This window comes from Lagenorhynchus albirostris, chromosome 7 (genome assembly GCF_949774975.1).
Source record: "Lagenorhynchus albirostris chromosome 7, mLagAlb1.1, whole genome shotgun sequence".
NCBI lineage: Eukaryota > Metazoa > Chordata > Mammalia > Artiodactyla > Delphinidae > Lagenorhynchus > Lagenorhynchus albirostris.
The window spans coordinates 112,494,672-112,519,832 of record NC_083101.1 but is presented as its reverse complement, the minus strand read 5'-3'; the positions used below and the strand labels follow the sequence as shown (position 1 = coordinate 112,519,832).

General features: G+C 39.0%; 2 protein-coding genes across 10 annotated transcripts in view; one reads left to right on the top strand and one right to left on the bottom strand.

Annotated features, from left to right (window-relative positions):
* NEK1 (NIMA related kinase 1) overlaps window positions 1-25,161 on the bottom strand; it is a 213,440-nt gene that overhangs the window by 115,619 nt on the left and 72,660 nt on the right. For all 9 annotated transcript variants that reach the window (XR_009541711.1, XM_060155835.1, XM_060155836.1 and 6 more), the window contains exons 16-17: window positions 20,646-20,809; window positions 7,384-7,486 (exon numbers count right to left, since the gene is read on the bottom strand). Coding sequence is in view for 8 of the 9 variants with exons in the window: in XM_060155835.1 (XP_060011818.1) it covers window positions 7,384-7,486; window positions 20,646-20,809 (267 nt within the window). In the remaining variant the exon portion in view is untranslated. The remainder of the gene's footprint in view (window positions 1-7,383; window positions 7,487-20,645; window positions 20,810-25,161) is intronic.
* On the top strand, window positions 4,615-5,169 carry LOC132523067 (large ribosomal subunit protein uL22-like). Its single transcript, XM_060153634.1, has one exon. It carries the CDS (start codon window positions 4,615-4,617, stop codon window positions 5,167-5,169), a length of 555 nt encoding a protein of 184 aa, XP_060009617.1.

Below are 25,161 nucleotides of genomic sequence, written 5' to 3'. Positions count from 1 at the left end.
TATTTGGCAGGATGGACATCGGTGACTTCTGTTTCAACAGGATTATGAATAGCGGGTAAGCAACGACAGAGAACAGAGCTTCATTCATTTGAGGTGTCTGGCCTTGAAGAGGAGGAAGGAGCCGAGAACGTGAGAAACATGAATATATTTATGGGCTATGCCAGGAAAGACGGGAAGTTCAGAAAAGAGAGGAAGCAAGTGATAGAGTAAGGAGGCCCCTTGAGGAAACAGACAGCATGGCCCAGAAAATAAGGCCATGAAAGCGTGGGCTCTCAAGTCAGACTGCAGGGATTTAAACAGGATGTAATCTATCGTTTGGTTGCTGTAAAGCTCAAGCTATCGCTTTAGCTTCTCCACCTCTGCCTAAGTGAGATGTAACATGGGAAGACGACAGAACCTGCCTCAGAGCACTGCTGTGACAAGTGAGTGAGTACAGGTATAGAGCTTAGAACTAAGCCTGACACATCAGCACCCAGTAAACGACCAATGTGAACAATTACCAGCATTATAATAATCAAACAGGATGGAACAGGAAGATTACTTTTGAACAGAGGAAGTTATATCCTTCTCTGAGACTGGAGAAAACAAAGATAGATTGGGCACAATTATGCATAAGTTTATAAGTATGGAGGCAGAAAATGTGACGAAATGTGGGATTTTTAAGCCCAATTTTCTTGGTGATGTAATGATTATCTTCACAGAAAGGGAAGAAGAATGAAACCATGGAGGAAAGTCCCCACTGTGGGCAACAGGAGAGGCTGCTGACCACGGAGATTCAGAGGACAGCCGAGAAGGACTGAAGCTCTGCTGAAACCAGAGGCCATAAACCCATCTGACACTAGTCATCACAGCTTTAACTTTCTCCAGCAGTGTTCAGAAGTCTGAGAGAAAAAACAGTCACCGACTGAGTTACAGGTAATAAAGAGGGATATGCCCACTCAGAAAGAAGGGCTCTGTGGGAGCATGGGGAGCATATAATTGAGGGAAATTAATGATCGGCTACTCCCATGAGCTTTGAAAGCATCTCTTTTAGAAACTACAAAAATGCCCATCAACTGAGGACTGAACAAACAAACTGTGGTACATCCACACGATGCAATATGACTCAGGAATAAAAAAGAACTACTGATACACACCAGCCTCAAAACTCTATATACTGTATAATAATTTTACATGAAATTCTAGAAGAAACAAGACCACAGTGACAGGAAGCAGACCGGTGGTTGCCTACAGCTGGTAGAAGATTGACTGTCATGGGGCACAAGGAAACTTCTTCCTCCAGTTTTACTGAGACACGACTGACTTACAACACTGTTAGTTTAAGGTGTACAACATAATGACTTGATACACGCATATACTGAGAAAGGATCACTACGGTAGGTCTGGTTATCATCCATCATCTCACATACCGACAGTTTTTTCTCTGGTGGCAAGAGAAGCAACCTTTTAAGAAATGATGGAATGGTGCTGTCCTGTGGTTGTGGCAGTGGTTACATGACTACATACACCTGTCAACACTCATCCAGATACACTCCCAACACTGGTGAATTTCACTGTATTTAAACTTCATGTAAATACAGGTGACTTCTTACAAGGCTCTGTGTGGACGCCTGGGCTGCGTGCTCCACCACCAAGCACGGGCTCGAGACAGCTCCGCCCCCTCGCCTTGTCTATATCCCCAGATGCGGCCTCTAAGTCACAGGCAAAGGGACTGTGACGGGCAGAACCTGGAGAAGACCCCCAAGGCTTCCTGATACCCACACCCACTCCCCAGGTGTGCAAGTCTGATGGGTTGTACCCCCAGGATTAGGTCACGATAAATGGGATGAGGGACGTTAAACCAGCGAGCTGACCATTAAATGCAGTTTTCCTGGCTGGTTGTAGAAGCGGCAGGTGGGGGGTTGATGCACAGGGAGTTCTTTGACGCTGAGATGAAGGGGCCACATGGTCCCAGTCAAAGCTCTCAGACAGCGAGGCCTGAGTTCCACAGCAGCAGGGAGGGAAGTCCTGCCAGCCCCCCCCCGAGGGGTCGGTGAAGGTGGCTGAGCCTCCAGCTGAGGACACAGCTGTTGACACACCCACCTCAGCCTCAGGAGACCAGGAGCAGAGAACTGTTCCAACGTGCCAGAGTCCTGGCCCGGAGAAACTGTAGGTCATAAATTTGTGCTGCTTTAAGCCACTACAGTACGGTAATTTGTGTTACACAGCATGGAAAAGGAGAGGCCTATTTTAAACAACCCCTCTACCTCATCATAAGAAAGTTCCAATTTAGAACTTAAAATTGTATGAACTTAAAATCTTAAAATCCCCACAGCTAACCTCAGCTTTCACCTCTATTCTTTACCTCACGCTTCCAGAATATATATTCTTGTCTAACACCAGACTCTAAGTTATTCCAGAGAGAAACTATATCTGAGTAAGATTTAATTAAGTCATCTTTAATCAATTAATTAACCTATTACCCCCAAAGTGTTTAACACACTGCCTTGTTGTTGTATTAGTGAATAAAGAAAGTAATATACGATGCATCCACCCAAACATACTGAAAAGTAAAAATTCTTCACTTTTTAGCCACATTTTTCTAAAGTAAAGTTTCACATATACATATAGTCATCTAGGGAATGAAGAAACTCTATACAGGTTAACAAAACGCATCTTGGAAAGTCATACAAAAATCACCGTCAAAAATGCACTGATTTCTAAAGCACATCTTTTAAAAATGATAAAACAACAAAATGAAAATACTAATATCTGATTGCAGTGAGACCATGGCCTCCCCTTCTTCCAAAATTCTACACTTGAGAAGTTGTTCAGTGAATGCATACCAGCACTCCCAAACAAGTGAAACTCTGGGTAGTCCCAAGAACAGAAGGAGCCCAGAGGTAAGGAAAATACACACGTGGGTTTAAGATGAGAAGCGTCATGAGCACAGCCTGTAGGGAAGAGGCCTCGGCAGCAGGTGTGAGCAACAGGAGGCTGCTCTGCGATGAGCTGGCAGCCGGGGCACGAGGGGAACAGCAGCAATGGCGCTTAAAGAAGAGGTCACCCAGCACACTGTCCATCTCTGCGAGCAGCTCCCTTCAGACACGAGTGATGAGAGAGCCCGGACTGAAAGGCCAGGCCGGTGCTCCGGGTGACCGGTGACACCCAGGAAGGTGGGGTCTCCAATGCCCAGAAAGTAAGCTGCCATGTATTTGCCTGGCCAAACAGCAATGTGTCCCACGCATCCTCTACTGTGATGAAAAACTGAACAGAGGAGAGGTCAGCAACACGTGCCCATCCCGCCAGGGGGCCACCCAAACAGAGGCAACGAAGGGTAAAATAGACACCCCCAAACATGAACACACCAGCAAGAACACTAAATGTATGAGGGATGCCAGTACCATGAAACAGGGAGCAGACTTGCTGAAAAAAAAACTGAAGACACCGAGGTGACACGGCCAAGAGTGCACTAAGAACAAGACCTTATGATAACCTTTATGATAATGATAAAGTATCATTAGAGAAATGAGCACAAGATCACAGAGCTTTCAATGAAAACTAAGAAGATTCATGGACATGAGAATACAAGTTTTAAACTTAAGAGAAAACATCACTGGATGGGCTGAAGAGCGGAGTAGACAAAACAAAAGAACATGTTACGAGCTGAAATTCGGGCCCAGGAATCCTTCCAAAACAGTAAGAAGGGACAAAGGGATAAAAAAGATGAAATAAAAGTACAGAAAAAAAGACATTTGATGCAGAGGTTCCAATCTATCCATTTAACGGAGTTCTCTTAAGGAGAAAAAGGAGAAGCAGCAATATGTGAAGAAGCGTCAGTTAAGAATGTCCCAGAACCGAAGGTGAATGCTCAGACTGAAGGCATCTGGTTAGAGTCATGACAGGTCAATTAAAAATACCGAGAACACTCAAGTGATATTTCAGAACACGGAAGGCAGAAAAACGGTGCCAAAAGCTTTCAGAGAGGAAAAACCCCTTACAGAGGAACGTGAAGGAAAACCATGTCACAAGACTTGAGAGCGACAATGAGACCATGATGAGGCAGCAGCTTCAAGGTGGGGTGGGGAGCAAACTACCAGCCAAGACTTCCACTTGCAGCTGTGGTGGAGTAACAGGGACCAGATCTACCCTCCCACCTTCAGCAACTACAAGTCTGGACAAAGTAGATGAAACAACGATTTTCCAACACTGGCAAACAGGCAGCACAAGACAGTGATCCTTGTGAGAAGGGTAACAAGTGAGGTAAGCTCAGCAACTGCCCAGTCTCCAGGCTGCAGCACAGGGAGAGGGTGTCCTGAGTCAGGGAAACAGCAGCCAGAGCTTGGGAGGCTGAAGAGCAGTACCATTTGCAGGAAGGGATACCAAGGAAGAGAGAGCTGCCCAGAGAGTCCTGGAATCCGCAGAGGTTTCCCCTGAGTCTCCTGCTGAGGGACGGTTACCATGACATCACCAATCCCTCAGGCTCACTGAGGGCTGGGAACACATCACACTTCCAACAGCCAGACTAGAAAGGCCTCCAAATCAACAGAGCATTGGAGTACCACCAATCCATCATCAGAGCGTCAAGAGTACTGCCTCGCTTTTCCGGTAAGCAGCCTGAGGTGACCTCTAAAAATGGTTCGCTATTCACTTGACCCAGAAAACCCCACAAAATCATGCAAGTCGAGAGGTTCAAACCTTCGTGTTCACTTTAAGAACACTTGTGAAACGGCACAGGCCATTAAGGGTATGCATATCCGAAAAGCCACCAAGCATCTGAAGGATGTCACTTTAAAGAAGCAGTGTGTGCCATTCCGTCGCTACAATGGTGGAGTTGGTAGGTGTGCCCAGGCCAAACAGTGGGGCTGCACGCAGGGTCAGTGGCCCAAAAAGAGTGCTGAATTTTTACTGCACATGCTCAAAAATGCAGAGAGTAATGCTGAACTTAAGGGCTTAGATGTAGATTCTCTGGTCACTGAGCATATCCATGCGAACAAAGCCCCCAAGACACGGTGCAGGACTTACAGAGCTCATGGTTGGATCAACCTATACGTGAGCTGTCCCTGCCACACTGAGATGATCCTCACTGAAAAAAACCAGATTGTTCCTAAAGCAGAAGAGGAGGTTGCCCAGAAGAAAAAGATATCCCCGAAGAAATTGAAGAAACAAAAACTTATGGCCCCGGAATAAATGTTGCAAAAAGTAAATGCAAATAAAAGTAAAAAACAACAAAAAAAAAAGAGTACTGCCTGAGCGGTGGCGCCAAGTGCGTTCTAGACGAAAGGCTCTTCTCCACCTGCCTAGCAAAGCTGAGAATCAACCTTGAAAGACTCAAACTATTTTCAAGTAACATAACTGCAGCACAGAATAAATTTATTCATTTGTATTTAAATACAAAAAATCCAAGATAAAATACACAATGCCAGGCATCCAACCACAAATTACCAGGTAGGTAAAGAAGCAGGAAAAGATTACCCAAATGAAGAGAAAATCAGTCAACAAACTGACTCAGGAATGACACAGATAATAGAATTAGTGACAAGGTCATTAAAAAGGCGGCTCTAATCATATTCCATATGTTCAAGAAGGTAGAGAAAAGTGTAAGTATTATAAAGACACACATGGAAAGTATAAAAATGACCCAAATAAATTTTAAGAGATTAAAAAATACAGTATCTGAAATGAAAAATATACAGTGTCTGGATGGGATTAAGAGCAGAGCAGATTACACAAAGCAGACAAAAAGAGTAATGAACTTGAAGATACAGTAACAGAAGCTACCCAAAACCAAACACAGGAAAAGGACCAAAAAGAAATGAACAGAGCATCAGCAAGCTGACGTATGGCTACTAAGCACCCAGAGGAAAAAGGAGAGGAGAACAGAAAAAGATTTTGAAGAAATAATGGCTGAATTTTTCCAAATTTGATAAAAACAATAAATCCACTGATCCAAGAAGCTCAATGAACCCCCAACAAAATAAAATGAAGAAAACTACACCAAGATACATCTAAATCAATCCACTTCCAGTGATAAGGAGGAAATGTTAAAAGCCGTCAGAGAGAAAAGACACATTCCACGCAGAGGAAAATTTAAGAATGACAGCAGACCTCTGGTAAGAACCGGCGTGCCAGGATGTAAGTGGAGAAACACCTTTAAAGAACTGAAAGAAAAAGAACTCTCAACCTATAAGACTACATCCAGCAAAAATATTTTTCAAAAAAGAAGACAAAATGCTTTTTCAGACATACAAATGCTAAGCAAATTTACCAGCAGACCACCACTACAAATTAACATTTAAGTGTGAAGACAAAATAAGGACCTTCCCAACAAATCTTTGACAGTTTCTCTCCAAAAGGTTACGAGAGGATAGTCTCCATCATGAAGACAAACTGAGGGAGGACAGTAGTATATAAGGAACTGTGCTGAGGAAAGAAATGTGTAAATCTTGGTAAGTCTAATAACTGTTTTTAAAATCTGTAACTAAAATTCCAGATGCTACTAACATGGGAGAAATAGGGCAAGGGAAAACAAAGGAGGTTCTCCTCTGTCTATAGAGAGGATACAAATACAGATTAATTCCAGGTATTAGAAAAACAAGCTCATGGGTGTTACACATACACAGGGTAACCATTAAAAAATTTAACTATTTTTCTGTGATATTATTTCAAAGAAAAAAAATCCTAAATTGGAATAATTATATTAATTAACTCATAAAGATATCACTTATGGACTTACAGTAAATCTAAGTCTAAAGAAAACATACTGCCATACAATTGACCTATTTCCTACGTGAGCATGATGCTTCACGGGTGCTGAGCTGACAAACAATCACCATGTGTTCTGTGGACAGAAGGTGAAAAGGCATTTGTGCACCTCTGCAAGTCAAAACTATTAACTACTGAAACGATGATCTAAAACTATTAATATTTTCTTAGGTACATGACTTAATTCAGCTAACTGGAATAATTAGAGGCTTTAAAATACTTTTGTTCCTAATTTACTTTTGAGTAAATGCACAGTTACATGTATATTTACCCAAATGTTTATTTTCCATTTTTCTTCTACAATTCTTTGCTACTTAAAAGTATTTAAAACCAGAAGCATAATGGAAGAAAAAAGTAATGTAAGAACTTATTTATTTAATATAAATATCTGGGTTGCTATACCTACTTCAACTCTTTTAAAAGGAAGGATACAGCTACGAACTTACTCTCAATTAACCAAGGAACAACAGAATTTCACGCTTAGCATAAAAGAAATAGCTGAAGAGAAGTTAAATGCTCTGCAAATGTTCAGAGGAAATGTTTATAAAGGATTACGACTCTTGGCGTTTATACCTACCTTGTTCCAGACCTTCACTTTGAATACTAACATGTTCAAAAATCTCAAAAACAAAATCCTACCATATGCCCCTCAGCCCGAGCCTTGTTCTGCCTCGCTTCCCGTCTTCGCTGTAGAAACTCTTCTACCTGCTTTGCTCTTTCCACAGCCAGCTGCCCCTTCTGCCTGAGGAATTTGGACAAATAGCAAAGTTAGAAATTCTGAACATTAAATATTTCAAAAAGTTTAAATTTACACTTATTCTACATATTTTCTTTAGAGATATTTGCAAAATATGAAGGCTGATATGAAGTAAAATCTTCCTCTGTAATGAAGAAATTGCTACACATATATTAGAATCTACCACTTAAATTGGAGACATTATTATTTTAAATAGAGGTAAAATTTCCACTGCTATGTTCATTTAATCTATTCTACTTATAGACACATAAAATGATTTTAGACTATACCTACAGAAAAATCTCAATAGTTTCCAAGTAGGTAAGCTTATTTCAGAACTCTGCATCAAAGATATCAATCAGTATGGAAGTAAGATTAAAGCAGCAGTGTAGCAACTTCAAAGCTCATCAAAAATAAGGAAGAGTTTGTGTGAATTTTCAAAATTGCAGTAAAAAGTAAAATCTGAATTCCTTGAATATCACAACTATTAAAGAGAAAAATGGATAGATTAGGGGAGAAAACTAAAAGCACACTTATTTGTTTCCATCTTTTCCAGTTAAGTTTCTGTATCCTCCTCTAACAACTATGAGAGAATGTAAACATGTTGGCCTTAGACGACAACTAAAAAATATCAATGACATTTTGAACATCTAATATATATTGTGTGGGACTTCCCTAACCAGTGGAGCAGTGGTTAAGAATCCGCCTGCCAATGCAGTGGACACAGGTTTGATCTCTGGTCTGGGAAGATCCCCCATGCTATGGAGCAACTAACTACTGAGCCCACGCGCCACAACTACTGAGCCTGCGCTCTAGAGCCCGTGAGCCATAACTACTGAGCCCACGTGTCACAACTACTAAAGCCCACGTGCCTAGAGCCCTGTGCTCCGCAACAAGAGAAGCCACTGCAATGAGAAGCCTACACACCACAACGAAGAGTAGCCCCTGCTAACCGCAACTAGAGAAAGCCCACGCAGCAACAAAGACCCAATGCAGCCAAAAATAAATAAATAAATTTATAATATATATTGTGTCTGTTACCGTGTACTAGGAAAGATACAAAAATAAACAAAACCCACCCCCCGTAAACAGAGAACTCATTGCATAGTATCAACTGCAGTAATTTTGTGAGTAAGGAAGAAAGATGAGAAAGTTATTGACTGCACTTCTCAGATATTGGCTACGAAGGCACACAAAATTCCTACAGCCTCTGTGACGGACCATAACTAAGTTATGTTCAGAAAAAGATATGAAATAATGCCTTCTCTCTTCCAGTAGATTTAAACACTTCTGATTTTCATACCCCAAACAGTCATTTCTTTTACATGTTTTGTTAACAATTACAGTTGACCCTTGAACAACACAGGCTTGAACTGTGTGGGTCCACTTAATGCGGATATTTTTCAACAGTAAATACTACAGCACTACGTGTTCATGGTTGGTTGAATCCGTGGATGCAGAGGAACCTCAGATATGGAGGGCCGACTATAAGTATATGCAGATTGACCCCCATATTGTTCAAGGGTCAACTGTACTGAGACATGTAAGAATCTTAAATATGAAATTAAATGGTAGAAATTGAAAATCTGATTTACCATAAAGCTATGGAAGACAGTGGCCTAAGATTCATTTAACTTTCATAGTGCTTAAAAGATATTCTTGTGAAACTCCATCATTGGAATTTTCTAGGATTAGATAATCTCTATAGCTGGTTCAGAGCCTTTCCAGTGTATTAATTTTGTAACCTGTAGCTTTACCAAATTCTTTGATGAGCTCTAGTAGTTTTTTGGTACCGTCTTTAGGATTTTCTATGGACAGTATCATGTCATCTGTAAACAGTGACAGTTTTAGTTCTCTTCTTCCAATTTGGATTCCTTTCATTTCTTTTTCTTCTCTGGTTGCTGAGGCTAGGAAAATCTCCTTCATATACTGGGTTGGCCAAAACGTTCATTTTTCTGTATGTTACAGAAAAACCTGAACAAACATTTTGACCAGCTCAATATATAGGCAAGGCTGTTATTCTGGTCTGCTATAGCCCCATTTATATAAGGCTGGGCCTAAAGACAACAGATAAACTTTCAGAGAGTATGACGCTCAGATATGTCATCTGAAACTGTACATGTACTGATAAGCCTCTTTTGAGGAGTCCTGGACGCTTACACTACCATATACAATTAGATAAAATCTCTGCTTTGTATCCTGACTGCACTGACTTCCTTTTCTAACCTTTATAAAAGTAAAACTTCTACAAAGTTTTTATGCTTGATTTCCCATTCTAAGATACTGAGTATCTCCAATGTTTGTCAGTCTGGGGCTCCAACTCAGCATATGTTAATTCATATTCACTGATTGATTTGATTCACTAAATCAAATAATTCAGCTACAAAGAAATATTTTACTAAGAACCTGATCATACACGTAACAGCTTTGATTTAAAGAATGTTCACAGCATTTATGTAAATATAGTACTATCCATTCTATTTATTTATGTAATCTGTAAGTTTTGCTTTACTGAATAGTTTTTTCCTAAGCTGGTTTAAATAAGCAAGTATATATAACTGGTTGCTTTCAATCACAAACTTAAAACCTGTAGTGATTTTTGCTTACCATTATTTCTTTTATCTTCTCATTTATTAAACAAATACTTATTGAGTGTCAACTATTTGCCAATATTACATCTGTCTTTAAAGATATAAGATGTATAAAACAGAATTCCAGGAATGCAAGGTTGGTGCAACATATAAAAATCAATCAGAGTAATATACCTTATTAAAAGAATAAAGGACAAAACTAGTTTAATTGATTCTATGATTCCTTATAATATTTAAAAACCTATATACTGTTTTCATTTTTCACATGCATTTCTGTTTACTACTTAATACATACCAAAAAGAAGAACCCATTCTCATATTCTTATTCCCCTTTCAGTAGTAAAACTGTACTGAGTTGTGAGCACAAACTATATACATGTGCAAGGCTCATAGGGATAGAGGAAATAGTCAATTAACTTAATAGTCATTTAATAGTCATTCTCTTCATTAAATGTTATTAAGAATTTATATGTGGGACTTCCCCAGTGGCTCAGTCGTTGAGAATCTGCCTGCCAATGCAGGGGACACGGGTTCAATCCCTGGTCCGGAAGATCCCACATGCTGTGGAGCAACTCAGCCCATGCACCACAACTACTGAGCCTGTGCTCTAGAGCCCGTGAGCCACAACTACTGAGCCTGAGTGCCACAGCTACTGAAGCCCATGCACCTAGAGCCTGTGCTCTGCAACAAGAGAATCCACTGCAATGAGAAGCCCGTGCAATGCAATGAAGAGTAGCCCCCGCTCGCCACAACTACAGAAAGCCCGCATACAGCAACAAAGACCCAACAACTACAGAAAGCCCGCATACAGCAACAAAGACCCAACAACTACAGAAAGCCCACATACAGCAACAAAGACCCAACACAGCCAAAAATAAATAAATAAAAGAATTTATACGTGTATACTCTTTTATAAACAAATTAAATAGACCATATCTTTTGAGTTCCAAACTTATGCCACTTAAAATTAGTAGAACATTAATCTAGATTAATAGTAAAGGAATGATTAATATAAATACTATATAAGCCACAAATATACAGTAAGAAATTAGGAATCTGGAAAGTGAAATACAGAGACATTAAAATGGGTAAAAAAGAAATAATGAGACAAACTCTTTTTCATCCTGACAAGAGAAAAAAGGAAATTATTTTCTTTTTTTATACAAATGCATGAATAAATGGAAAGATGTGGGTAAGATACCTCATATCCATGGCTCAAACCTTTTACTAAGGGAAATTAAAAATTCTGAAAGATGACTAAAAATGGATTTGTTTAAGAGGTGAAAGCAACATAAAAATGGCAGCAATCTAGGTAGCAGAAATAATCCGAGAAGTGAAAAATGAGTCAATATGGTTTAAGGTAGAAGAGTTGGGGTGGTATAGGGTTAATGAAATGAAAAAAGGATGTCGTGGGTGTATTCACTAAGCTTCCTCCTCTGTTTAAGCAGCATAATGTCTACCTGAGGGAACGGAATTGTTGTCAGCTTTACTCAAATTAAGCAATACAGAGGAAAAAACTTGGAAAAGTAAAAGCTCAATAAAATACAAATGATTAGAGGCACGCAATGGTTTCATAAGATGCTCTCACGTGATTGAGGTTCTAACGTTAAAAACACTGAATATAAGCTCACCCGTTGTAACAAACATACCACTCTGGTGGGGGACGCTGACAACGGGTATAGGGACAGCATGTGGGAAATCTCTGTACCGTCTCCCTCAGTTTTGTGGTGAAGCTAAACTGCTGCAAAAAGTTAGTCTTCAAAAAAAAATGCTAATTGAGGTGTGTTATCAAGACATGGATATAAAAAGCAAAGTCGGAGCCAGAGTTACTGATAAAAAGGGAAGAAGAAAAATAACACCATGAAAAAGGAAGAAGCAAATATGGGTTATCTAAAATATGAGGAAAAGATAACCTGAAGCACTCTTAGATGACTATAGATTTCAGTTTGCTGATTCAGTTTGAATCAGGGAAATGAACTGATTACATATGACAAAAACAAATTATAAAAACCAGAAGTTATGACAGTGTAGAGAAAATGCTCTATAATGCCAACAGTACTAAAAAGTTCAACAAAAGAATAGGGAAGCAGCTGCATAGTGCAGGGAGATCAGCTCAGTGCTTTGTGACCAGCTAGAGGGGTGGGATGGGGAGGGTGGGAGGGAGACACAAGAGGGAGGAGATATGGGGATATATGCATATGTATAGCTGATTCACTTTGTTTTACAGCAGAAACTAACACAACATTGTAAAGCAATTATACTCCAATAAAGATGTTAAAATTTTTTAAAAAATCATAATATTCAAATTGGAGGAGACCCCGAGTATTAACTAATCCAACTTCTTGCTGAATAAAGTATTCTCATATTCCCATCTAAATATTCCTGACACATGGTCATTCAAACCCCTAGTGTAATACTTTCAGTTTGAGAGCACGGATTAAATCCCACAACAGCCCATCCACTAAACACACCTCATAATGGATGGAAATCTGCCTCTTTACTTCTAATCACAGTACTTCTACAATGTGGAAATACAAAGAAATCTAATTCCTCTTCTACAAGACAAGCCATCCAATTCTTCTGAACTTGCTCCTTTAAGCATGCTTTCTTTAAAGGTAGTGAAATTTTCCCAGCTTCTCTAATTTTCCTCATAAAATGTTTCAAGCCTTAGTAAAGTCAATATGGAACAAAAGTTAAGTGAGTGAACTTTGGCACCAAACTGTCCAACTTCAACTCCCGGTTTTACTAATAAACAGTTATGTGGCCTTCAAGAAATTAGTTATTTATACAGTCATTTATCATATATCAATTTCTTAATCTATAAAACTAGGAACAATAATATGTGCCTTGTAGCACTGGTGATGACTAGATGAGCTAATAATAATCAACTTTCATTATTCCTGGTACTTATGTTGTATAAAGTCACCGTGAATATGAATTAGCACATACTGAATGATTACCCCGAGGAGAATTACAGAGTTAGGCTCCTGACAGCCTCTTGCTACAACATTTTCGCCAATGGATTAATATACAACCTTGTTATATGTGTGTTTCTGTTTAAAGACACCTTATTACACGGTCCATTCATTAACACTGAACTCTCGGCCAACAACACTGTATCTCACACTTGAATGAAGCTTCTCTGATACAAATATTTCCTCCATAAGGGAACATCACAGCCTTCTTGCACTTACGAACACCAGACAGCACTTCAGCACAAGGCGTGAGGGCCATTTTAAGCAATGAAATCACCAGCAAAATGCCCCAAAATGCAGAAAATGCAGCTGAGCAGACTATGAAAGTACATTTGTTCATGAGCGCTGAAACAGGAAAGCAGAGCTGGCCTTGCTCCCGCTCAGCTGGGACTTGCGCACTGGGCAACTCAAAGTCCCTGGAGCTCCGCACATGCCCAGGAATGATCGTGAAGGGACTTGGAGTACTGATGTGCGTCTACACATAAATTTTAGCAAGCAGGCAAATCCACAAGCATACAATCCACAGGTAGCGGGAACTGGCGAGGCATGTAGATCCCTGCGCGGTGGTCTTGGTACAGAGTACGCAACCCAGCAGCAGCTCCTATGTTTATGTCACTATCATCATCCTCATCATCACCAACTTCATGGGCACATGCTTTGTCAATATTCTGTTGTGTGACCAGTAGTGAATATAGTGAAAACTTCATTTCCTCCATTACTTTAATTTAAAATTTTATATTTTTCAAAAACTTCTTTAGCTCCTAAGAGTAACTGGTACTAGTCAGGGGGTAATAAAATGGGCACAATCATATACTGTTAGACTGAGCACAAATTTGCACAGCTTTTGTAGAAAGAAAATTAGTAGTATTTAGTTAAATAAATTTAATTTCATAAATTCAATAAATTTAGTAATATTTCTTTCTAGAGCCTTCATAAAGAACATAACAGAGCAACTCCTTTAATCCAGGAATTACCCTTCTAAGATTGTATTCTACAGAAATAATGAGAAATAAAAAATATGTTCAAAACACAAAGTGTTCAAAAAAGTGAAAAATTACAATGTATTATATTAGAGGATTTGCTATATAAACTATAGTTAACAGCACTGGAATCGAATACAGACATCAAAAGTCCCATGAAAACAATTTTTTGCATGGGAAAATTTTTATGGTAAAAATGTTAAATAAAAACAGATACCAAAAAAAAAAAAAAAAGAAACCCCAGCAGATAAAACTTTGTGCATGATTTCATCTCCTCTAACTATAGAAAAAGAAATATGAACAAAAGATGCAAAAATAGACCACAGTCTTCATAGTGACTGCCTTGCAGGATGAGCAGTGATTTCTTCTCCTGTTTCTAACACCTACTGATACCTTCCAATATTTCTAAAGCTAATCTATATCACCTTGGTAAGCAGAAAAACAAGACCAAAAAGCCACTTGCGATTTTCCTTCAGGTTTTCTTTTTCCTTGAGCGAAAGGGAGAGAAAAAAGAGGTCTGAACATTTGGCTGAGAATCCTAAGTGAAAGGGGGACGACAGGATGGCCGGCTGCCACTATTTTAAAATCAGGAAATATGTGAGCTTTCTTGACTTCAGCAAAGGAAACAGCATTAAAATGGAACTTGAGGATTAAAGGAAGTAAAATAAATAAATGCCTTTGAATAAAGCAAAACACTGGCATGCAAAGATGACACTTAATGAACATTGTGGTACATGATTCTTTTTGAATTACGGTTTTCTCAGGGTATATGCCCAGTACTGGGATTGCTGGGTCATATGGTAGGTCTATTTTTAGTTTTTTAAGGAACCTCCCTACTGTTCTCCATAGTGGCTGTATCAATTTACATTCCCACCAACAGTGCAAGAGGGTTCCCTTTTCTCCACACTCTCTCCAGCATTTGTTGTTTGTAGATTTTTTGATGATGGCCATTCTGACTGGTGTGAGGTGATACCGCATTGTAGTTTTGATTTGCATTTCTCTAATGATTAGTGATGTTGAGCATCCTTTCATGTGTTTGTTGGCAATCTGTATGTCTTCTTTGGAGGAATGTCTATTTAGGTCTTGTGCCCATTTTTGGATTGGGTTGTTTGCTTTTTTGATATTGAGCTGCATGAGCTGCTTGTATATTTTGGAGATTAATTCTTTGTCAGTTGTTTCGTTTGCAAATATTTTCTCCCATTCTGAGGGTTGTCTTTTCGTCTTGTTTATGGTTTCCTTTGCTGTGCAAAAGGTTTTAAGTTTCATTAGGTCCCATTTATTTATTTTCGTCTTTATATCCATTTCTCTAGGAAGTGGGTCAAAAAGAGAAAAACAAATACCGTATGCTCACACATATACATGGAATCTTTAAAAGAAAATGGTTCTGAAGAACCTACAGGCAGGACGGGAATAAAGATGCAGACGTAGAGAATGGACTGGAGGATACGGGGAGGGGGAAGAGTAAGCTGGGATGAATTGAGAGAGTGGCATGGGCATATACACACTACCAAATGTAAAATAGACAGCTAGTGGGAAGCAGCCACATAGCACATCAGCTCGGTGCTTTGTGACCACCTAGAGGGGTGGGATAAGGAGGGTGGGAGGGAGACGCAAGAGGGAGGGGATATGGGGATATATGTATACCTATAGCTGACTCACTTTGTTATACAGCAGCAACTAACATAACAATGTAAAGCAATTATACTCCAATAAAGATGTTAAAATAAATAAAACTTTTTTTAAAAATGTGTACCAAATATTAAAAGATAGTCTGTCTTAGAATAATTTCATATCACACCAGATTGCAAACAAATGAGTCCTTGTACCAAGGTGCATTGGTAATTCCTGGATATGAATGACATTAAAATGAAAGTACTGATTGAGAAGGCAGACCCACTGAATTCTCCAGGCTGGATATACAGCTTGCTTCATTGTTAATGGCACTTGTGTGTTCACACAGTTGGAGAAACAGACTTCTGTTCATTTGTTGCTTTCAGTATGGAATACTTTATACCAATAAATTTTAAAATGTTAAAAAAAAGACAACACTTTAAGTGTGACGGAGTAGGAAAAGTTATTGATCTATGACAGTGGAAAAGGATTACAATACATATGTAAATATGAGACAGTGGGTATTAGTAAGTATGAAGTTAGGAGCATATCACACACACAATAGTTGAATTCTTCTCTTACCAATGATTACTAGTTATAAAAGGTAAGGGCATTTTTATTCTTATAGCAATATATAATTATACTAGTTTGAAAGCTTTTTATTATTTTTCTTTTTCATTCACAAGGAGTTTGCAGGAGAAGCAAATCCTTCAAATGTGTTTAAACTGGCTGATTTATCAACACGTTTTAACTTGCTTCTTTCCCTAATTTAACCTACTGGAGTGTATACCTTAGCAGGATCTGAAAATAAAATAAATAAATTTGACTTCTTAATATTGAACTGTAAAACGAACATATTGAAAGAAGAAAGAGCTGTAAAGCTGCCCTCACGAGACAAAATGGCTTGCTGACCAAGGCAGAGTTGTGTGAAACCTGGTTATACTAACGTTACACATAAAAGCCCTAAGATGAGGACAGCGGTAGAGGCACAGTGGTGGCGATGGCGACAGTGATGGGGGTGCCCGAGAAGCTCCCTGAGGAGCCATCCAAGCAGCAACCCAGGGGGCTCTCCGGCTCACAGCTCAAGCCTCACGAGGAGACCCACGGCGGGATGTGAGAGCAGCCCAGACCACAGCTAGCTGAGGCTCGGAAGAGCATGGTGATCAGCCTGGGTACGTCCCCTAACCGGTGGTCACTCATCACTGAGTTTTCAACAGCTGTCAGCAACATAAAGAAACGACTAATACAATTTTCACAAATCCAAATTTATTTAATCCCAAAGGATAACCTGCATTCTAAGATTGTGTCACCCTACTTTTTTCATATTAAAATGTTCATTCTTTTACCAAAGGATGGAATTAGGGCTGAGAAACTTTTTTTTAAAATGAGCTTACTTGGCAAATTAAAAGTTGGAAGTCCTCAATCAGGTCTCCAATTTTATTTTATTTTTCATTTTATAGACCTAGTAAGTACCTGTCAACCTAAACCAACGCCAGAATAGTAAGTAGGAATTAACCAGGCAAAAATTTGGGCAGAGGGAGCAGCAGGTACACAGGAACAAGGATGAGGAAAAACATGTCTTTTAAGTCTGCACTCCCAGAACTCTGGAAAGAAAGAGCAGAAGATAAGGCCAAGGATGTACACAGGCCTCCAAGAGACCCTGCAGGCCACTTAGGGGCTGCAATTTGATCCAAGAGGCAATGAAAGGTCATTAGTTCAGCTTTTTAGTGTATGCTATTTACAAACCTTTTCCAAGGGTATATTTATTTGGTCAGATAATTTTTCAGACTCAAAACTACATCAAATTCCCATTAAGTTTTCTCTAAATCAAGTTAGTTGTAGCTATGGTCTACTGAGATTATTTTGTTTCCTGATCAATCATACAACATATCTACTATTTCTTTCCACTTTATGTCTTCTGGAAATATGACTATATCCTTTGAATGTTTCTTCTATGTCCTCTTTAAAAATGGAGATTAGTTACAGGAGGACGCGCTTCTAAAACAATTTTAATTTGGACATCAAAATATTAACCAGCATCCTCTGAATATAATTCTTTAACCAATGACTAATCCACCTAACAATTTTTATTTATATTTCTTTACCATGTCTACACTGAGACACCCTGGCAACAGTATCCTGCTGAAGTTTATATACCCTACTAGGTATCTAAGTAATTTTTTCACAATGCCTCTAAGGCCAAAAGAAATACCTAGCAGTCCCATTCATTAAACAGTTGGGTCAAAACTGCTTAACAGTATGGTCTACACTTTGTCCAACAGATGTAGTTACGTTTCCCTCACAACTGTAAAATATCCAAGGCACTGTGAAGCTCCAACCTGCCTCAGCACACAGGTTGAGAACTATAGCTCTAGCCTACAACCCTAAAAAGAAATAAAGGCTGTATCTGACAAAATCCATTCTCTGTGAATTTATGCTGCATTGCAGTGATGACTGCTTCCTTTTTTCTTTCTTTCTTTCTTTTTTTTTTTTTGCGGTACGCGGGCCTCTCACTGTTGTGGCCTCTTTCGTTGCAGAGCACAGGCTCCGGACGTGCAGGCTCAGTGGCCATGGCTCACAGGCCCAGCCGCTCCGTGGCATGCGGGATCTTCCTAGACCGGGGCACGAACCCATGTGCCCTGCATCGGCAGGCGGACTCTCAACCACTGCATCACCAGGGAAGCCCGACTGCTTCCTTTTAAGATGTTTGCAGGCTCTACTTTTAATCTTGCCTGGGATGAACATGAAAAAAACTAGTCTAGTTTTTAGAATCTGCCTTTTGAAAATTATATGATACTTGATGATCTCCAGTTTGCTACCAATTCTTCCATTTTCTACGTCCTCACATAAAACCAAAATAAATTCAATGAATATACATGAAAGTTCATTCAGTATTTGGTATCATGTTTAATCTTTAAAGTACCCAATAGTTTAAAATTTTATAACCAACTAAACCAATAACTGTTTTGCCTGTTCACTAGTAGTATCTCAAGAAGCTGAGAAGTCCTTAAAACGGTGCTCGAGGAGCTGAACTCTACACTCAGACGGACTTAGTTTAAATCCTACCTCCGCCACTTACTAGTGGCCTGACCATACACAGGTTTTTAATCTCTGCAGGTCCTAATTTCTTCATCTTATTAAAAGAGTGATATCTAATTCAAAGGGATGCTGTGATAAGTAAATATAACTTGGTACATAATAAGTATGCAATAAACAATATCTATCATCAATAATAACAAGTTCAAAGCAACATAAGAAAAGGTATACTATATGTTTGAGTACTGCTAAGCCCCCCAAAGTTAGCAGAAAAGAAATGATAAACGATCTCACAATCACAAATGGTTGAAAAGCTGAAAATTAAAATATTGAAACTATATCTGATGCTCAAAGACTGAATGGAAGTTGTGTTCTAGTGGAAGAAGTAACTGAGATACACAGTCATTGAAGACAATATGAAACAAGTGTAAATGTATGTGAACATTTCAAGGTTATACGGGAGCCTGATGCAAATGGACCAAACTAGTCCATTACTCGTCACTCCAACTGTGAAGAACCAAGAAACCTTATGGAAGATGAACAGCGTGAAGAAGCATAACATAGTTTTCCCTATTTTCTTTATACTACACACATTTATTTTAAGAGATCTGATTAAAATTAAACAAAAAAAGGGGCTTCCCTGGTGGCACAGTGGTTGAGAGTCCGCCTGCCGAGGCAGGGGACACGGGTTCGTGCCCCGGTCCGGGAGGATCCCACATGCTGCGGAGCGGCTGGGCCCGCGAGCCATGGCCGCTGAGCCTGCGCGTCCGGAGCCTGTGCTCCGCAACGGGAGAGGCCACAACAGTGAGAGGTCCAGGTACCACAAAAAATAAAAAGCCATACAAATTATATAGTAGAAAGGTCAATAATACCAGAGGATAAAACCCCGCACAAAAATCTTCTTTACCATTTCATAAAAAACATGCATATGTGGAAGTCTGTAGCCCTCTTTTCTCAAAAATGGGAAGTATTTACAATTAGCTTAACACTTCAGGCTACTGTACATAATTCATAATGTTAATTTGTATTCCCCTCAATTATTTACCTCTGCTCAGCTACCTTTTAATAATCTTTTATAATTGGGAGAGCCATAAAGAGTTTTATCACACTCAAAAGTATTCTCTGTAAAATGACAAATTAAATTTTCACAAAATGGTATCTGCTCTTAACTGGAACGTTTTTATGGAAGAAATGGGAAGGTCTAAAAAAACACATATGCATACTTTAAAAAAAGGAACTATGCAAGTTAAAACTACTGACTGCAACCATATTAAATTAATTAATGGAAGAAAAGAAAAAACCCAATGAACAGGATCATAGTGAGACATCAATCAGAGATGAACATGCAGAGGAAGACAAAGAGAAAAGTGGGGTTCTAAGTAATGAGGAAAAGGAAGACCCAAAGGCATGTCTTGGATTTCTGCATAGAATGTAATTCCATTTTAAATATATTCTGATTTATTTAAAGCAAGTGGATAAAGTTATTACAACCATATGTTGGTTCAAAGTTATCACATGTTCCTTTAAATAGTATGTGCAGCCTATAACATATATAAGCTACAAAAATCAGGCTGAAGAGCTACATGTTTTCCACATGTAATTAAGGGCCAAATTTGCACATAAGAAAATGACTGCATCCAGAAGGCAAAAAATACTCTATGTATAATGGAGAAAACACCCAGAAGGTGTAGGTATTAGGCTGTACATGGCCTAAGACAAATTTACAAGCAAGGGTGAATTTATGGATCATCACGGTCCAACCTGTTTATAATGGCTTGTTTAGACACGGCCTTCAATCTTTTCCAAGTTTTTCTAAGAGCATCGGCATCAGAGGAATGGTGATGACCTGCAGCCCCCTTGGGAAATCCTGGATGTACTCCAGGTGGGATTCCTCTGCCAATAAATACGCATGATGACTTCCATTACTTTCTCTAAAGCAAAGCACAAGCAACTTCTGCAGAACATGCCATACCTTTCTGGAAGCCTTCGGCCGTGTCTTTCTCCTTTCCACTTAGCTTCATTATCTTCTGCTCTTTGTTGCTGCATTTGATCAAAAATGGCATGGTAATGTTCATACTGTCCGCGAGAAGAAAAAGATGATGGAGCCACAGCCCCTCCACTGCCAAAAAGGGGAGCCTAGGAATCAAACAAAGAGCTCTCACATGCTTGTCTCACAAGACCTAAAAGGTCTGTAGTACCCTCAAAAGAAAAAAGTAAATTTCAACACTTAACTCTTAGAAAGCAATTACCTAATTTAACATGTTTTCCTACTATATTATAACCATTAACAATCAAAAACTAGTATACTTTGTTACTAACAATAAAGCTTAATTCAATGTAACTAAAATATAAACTATCACAAAATTTATGTAACTATGAAAAAACTTGGTCTTAATTAACAAGTTTTGAAACAAGTTTCTAGTATACATTTTATGTGATCCCATTCTATTAAGTTTAAATATGTATAGCTTATAAATAAAACAGAGCCTGCTTTTGTAACACTCAAAATTATATCTAACGAAAACATATGGCATTTAACATACCCCAAATCCAATTCAACAAGCAATGAGGATATAAACACCACTGAAACATACTCTAGGTGTAAATAAAAGAAACGAAACAACATACCAATCCTTAAGCAGTTGACAAACTGGGAAACAAAGTGTAAAGCTTGAAAAACATTTCATTTCCTGTAGTAAACGAGTGGCCACAGGCACACTGTAAAGTAGTAAATACTGAGAAAATTTACAAAGTAGAAAAAAAAAATTATGAGAAATAAAAATTCCAAAAAAAAATCACTGGAGAAAAATATTATTCAACCCAGCCTTGAAAGCAATGTAACAAAGAAAGAGTAAATGATTAAATATGAACCATGGTATTAAAATAAAACTTAAAGTAAAAATAAGCACTGGAGGTGTATGTTTAGGTGTTGGCAGTAGGGGGAAAAAGGATGCAGGAAGACGTAAGAAGTTAACTAGAAAGAAGGCAGATAGGAAGTGTTATTTGGTCCTAAAAGGTCATCACAGGTAACTACCCTCAGCTGTGCGAGTTCATAGAATAAACAACAGAAAGCATGCATACATTTTCTAGCAGGAAAGTGCACTAAGACAGTTTCTTAGAAGGTTGGTGGGACTTCCCTGGTGGTGCAGTGGTTAAAAATCCGCCTGCCAATGCAGCGGACAAGGGTTCGAGCTCTGGTCCAGGAAGATCCCACGTGCCACGGACCAACTAGGCCTGTGTGCCACAACTACTGAGCCTGCGCTCTAGAGCCTGCGAGCCACAACTACTGAGCCCACGTGCCACAACTACTGTAGCCTGTGCGCCTAGAGCCCGTGCTCTGCAACGAGAAGCCACCGCAATGAGAAGCTCATGCACCACAACAAAGAGTAGCCCCCGCTCACCACAACTAGAGAAACCCCGTGTGAAGCAACAAAGACCCAATGCAGCCAAAAATAAACAAATAAAGTTTTAAAAAAAAGGTCAGTAAGTCAAATTACACAAGATAAGCAAGAATAAGAGAGAGAACAAAGTAGAGGAACTAATTAGAAGGCTTGCTGCACTGACACCAAGCCAAGAAGCCTGCGAGCAAAGAAAGGCAATCAGAGAAGAAGTCAACGGTGAAGGGAGCTGTGGGTTCTCTGCGGAAATAACAAAGGATGAAGGCAAAGGCATAGGACGCAGCCTCAGAACACACGCACCCAAGCGCATGGAAAACTCACAGAAAACAGAGATGTCAGGATGAGTGTTGAGTAAGTGTAGAATGTTACAGAGGTCAGGGGGCAAGAACTGCACTGCAAAGAGGAAATAGGAACCTCAGAGGCAGAGGCCAGCAGCACCAAAACGAAGACAAAGTGACATGACTCAAGTGGAGGGGCAGCACTCAAACGCAGATGAGAGCAGAAGCCAGAACACTGCCCGGAAAGGGAGAAGAGCTTCCAGGTGACGACATCCTGAGGAAGAAGTCTGGCTAAGGAAAATACGAGAACCAAATAAAAGGCATTTCAGTGTACCCAGTGAGGTAAAACTTGTGTTAACATCTTGACGCAAGAATTGTGTACAGTATTATAAGAAAGTCTGATTTTTAAAAAAGTCAGCTCAAGGGGCTTCTCTGGTGGCGCAGTGGTTGAGAATCTGCCTGCCAATGCAGGGGACACGGGTTCGAGCCCTGGTCTGGGAAGATCCCACATGCCGCGGAGCGACTGGGCCCGTGAGCCACAACTACTGAGCCTGCGTGTCTGGAGCCTGTGCTCCGCAACAAGAGAGGCCGCGACAGTGAGAGGCCCGCGCACCGCGATGAAGAGTGGCCCCTGCTCACCGCAACTAGAGAAAGCCCTCGCACAGAAACGAAGACCCAACACAGCCAAAAATAAATAAATAATTAAATAATTTAAAAAAAAAAGTCAGCTGAAGATAAAAATAGAAAACTGATTCAAGATGCTTGAATAGCAAGAGATGAAAGTTGCTAGAAATAGGGAAGATACTTCATTCGGCAGGAAAACTCCATCAAGGTGATTTTCATATACATTTTCAAAATGTGCATCTCAGGGCAAGATTATCAGAATCACAATTCTGGTAAAAGGTGGTCATACCTCCTACGAGCCTGGTTCCTCGAGTTTAGTCTGGCGCTAATATCAACTTAAGGTTGAGTGTTCTAAGGTTTCTCTCTAGCAAAATCAAATGTATGTACATATCTCTGAAGATACCTATACTCAAAATAATGCTGAAAACACTGTACTAGAATACTGAAACAACAGGATCTTTTAAACATGACTTTATTCACCAATTATAAGCGCAGGCTGATGTTCTGACAAATACAGACACTCTTGGAACCACTACCACAATCGAAAGCACATCCATCACCCCAAAAGGTCCCTCATGTTCCTTTGCAGCCAACACCCCCTCCCTCCTTCTAGCAAATGCTGATCTGCTCTCTGTCACAGAAATTGGATTTGCCTTTTCTTATCATTTCATACAAATGGATTCATACAACATGTACTCTTGTGCCTGGCTTCTTTCATTCAGTATGCTGTTGATTGACCCATGCTGTTGCATGTATTAATAGGCTATTCCTTTTCAATGCTGAGCAGCATTCCAATATATTGTCAAACAACAGATACACTCTTATATATAATGGTTATCTATATAACCAAACTATATATGTGGAACATTTCATAATTTTTCTAAAAATGCACTTTCATAAGAGATATATCAAAAATGGATAAAGCATTGAAAATCAACTACAATTTAAAAAAAGAAAAAAATACCTATCAGAAGAATCAAAAAGAAAAAAATAGACAAAGCAAAAAGTCCCAGATTTTGCAGATACTAAGTAATCAAGGACAGAAGGTTATTTATACTGTGCATAATGTCTTGGTATTTAGAGGTACATAATAATAGAATATTAACTTTGAAATATTTCCCTTAATGTTTAGTTTTTGTTTTATCTTTATTTTGGGGAATCTCCTTAATTTGATTCACATTTTTACTGAGTTTCCAGGTCCTTATCAACTGTACAGAAATCAAACAGCTGAAGAAGTTAAATATTTCAAACCTCATAGGGAATAAGTACAGAAACTAACATAGACTTTGCTTTACGTCATGGAAAATAAATTGTTTTATTAATCCTCACAGAAAGCAGTATAGAAGTTTATGAAGCGAAGCAGAAACCTATTAAGTACATAGTATCTCACACTGTTGAGAAACTATAATCAAACATTGGTAAAACTGGACTTTAGGATTAAATATGGCTTTAGACATCATAGGGGGAAAAGGTGCTTTACTGCATAAAGAAGATATACGCAAAGGGAGAAGAAAAAACAATCAAATTCTCAACACTAATCATGGACTGATACAAAATGCTTGACAAGATCTGAGGGCCTGCACTTTGGTAAGATTTTACTTTCTAATCATATAAGATATGGGGTTAGTTATTTTAGAATGGGCCAAATTCTGTCTGAGTCATTCCTTATCACTCAGGAGGTTAAAAGTTCAATTTCACAGTAAATTGGATAGTACAGTACAAAAATAGTAAAGTACAATTTTAAAGATAAAACTGTATTACTAAAAACTGTATAAGTCTATATTAATACAGAATTAGAAAAAGTGACTCCTACTGGGTTATTGATATGTAATACGAAAAATGTGTCATCTCAAGACACTGAAATACAAACCAAGAAAGCCAGGGCAGAACATGTATATCTACATAAACAGATAAATTTTTATTCAAACCATATCTTTCAGGGAAAAAGAAACAAGTAAGAATGGCAATCATTTCAACTTAACAAATATCTACTGGGCACCTAAATACCAAGTTTATTGAGCAAGGTCAGGCGAATTCACAGTTTAAAGACCTTAAGTAACAGCTGATTGGATTATACAAATTAAAACTGATAGTACAGAGGAATAATAGTATGTATTCATTTTTTATTGCTGTGTCATAAAGTACTACAAACTCAGCAGCTTAAGACAGACCCATTTGTGGTCTCAGG

Coding starts and splice junctions, on each gene's coding strand:
- LOC132523067 (XM_060153634.1), top strand. CDS start 4,615: ATGGTTCGCTATTCACTTGACCCAGAAAACCCCACAAAATCATGCAAG.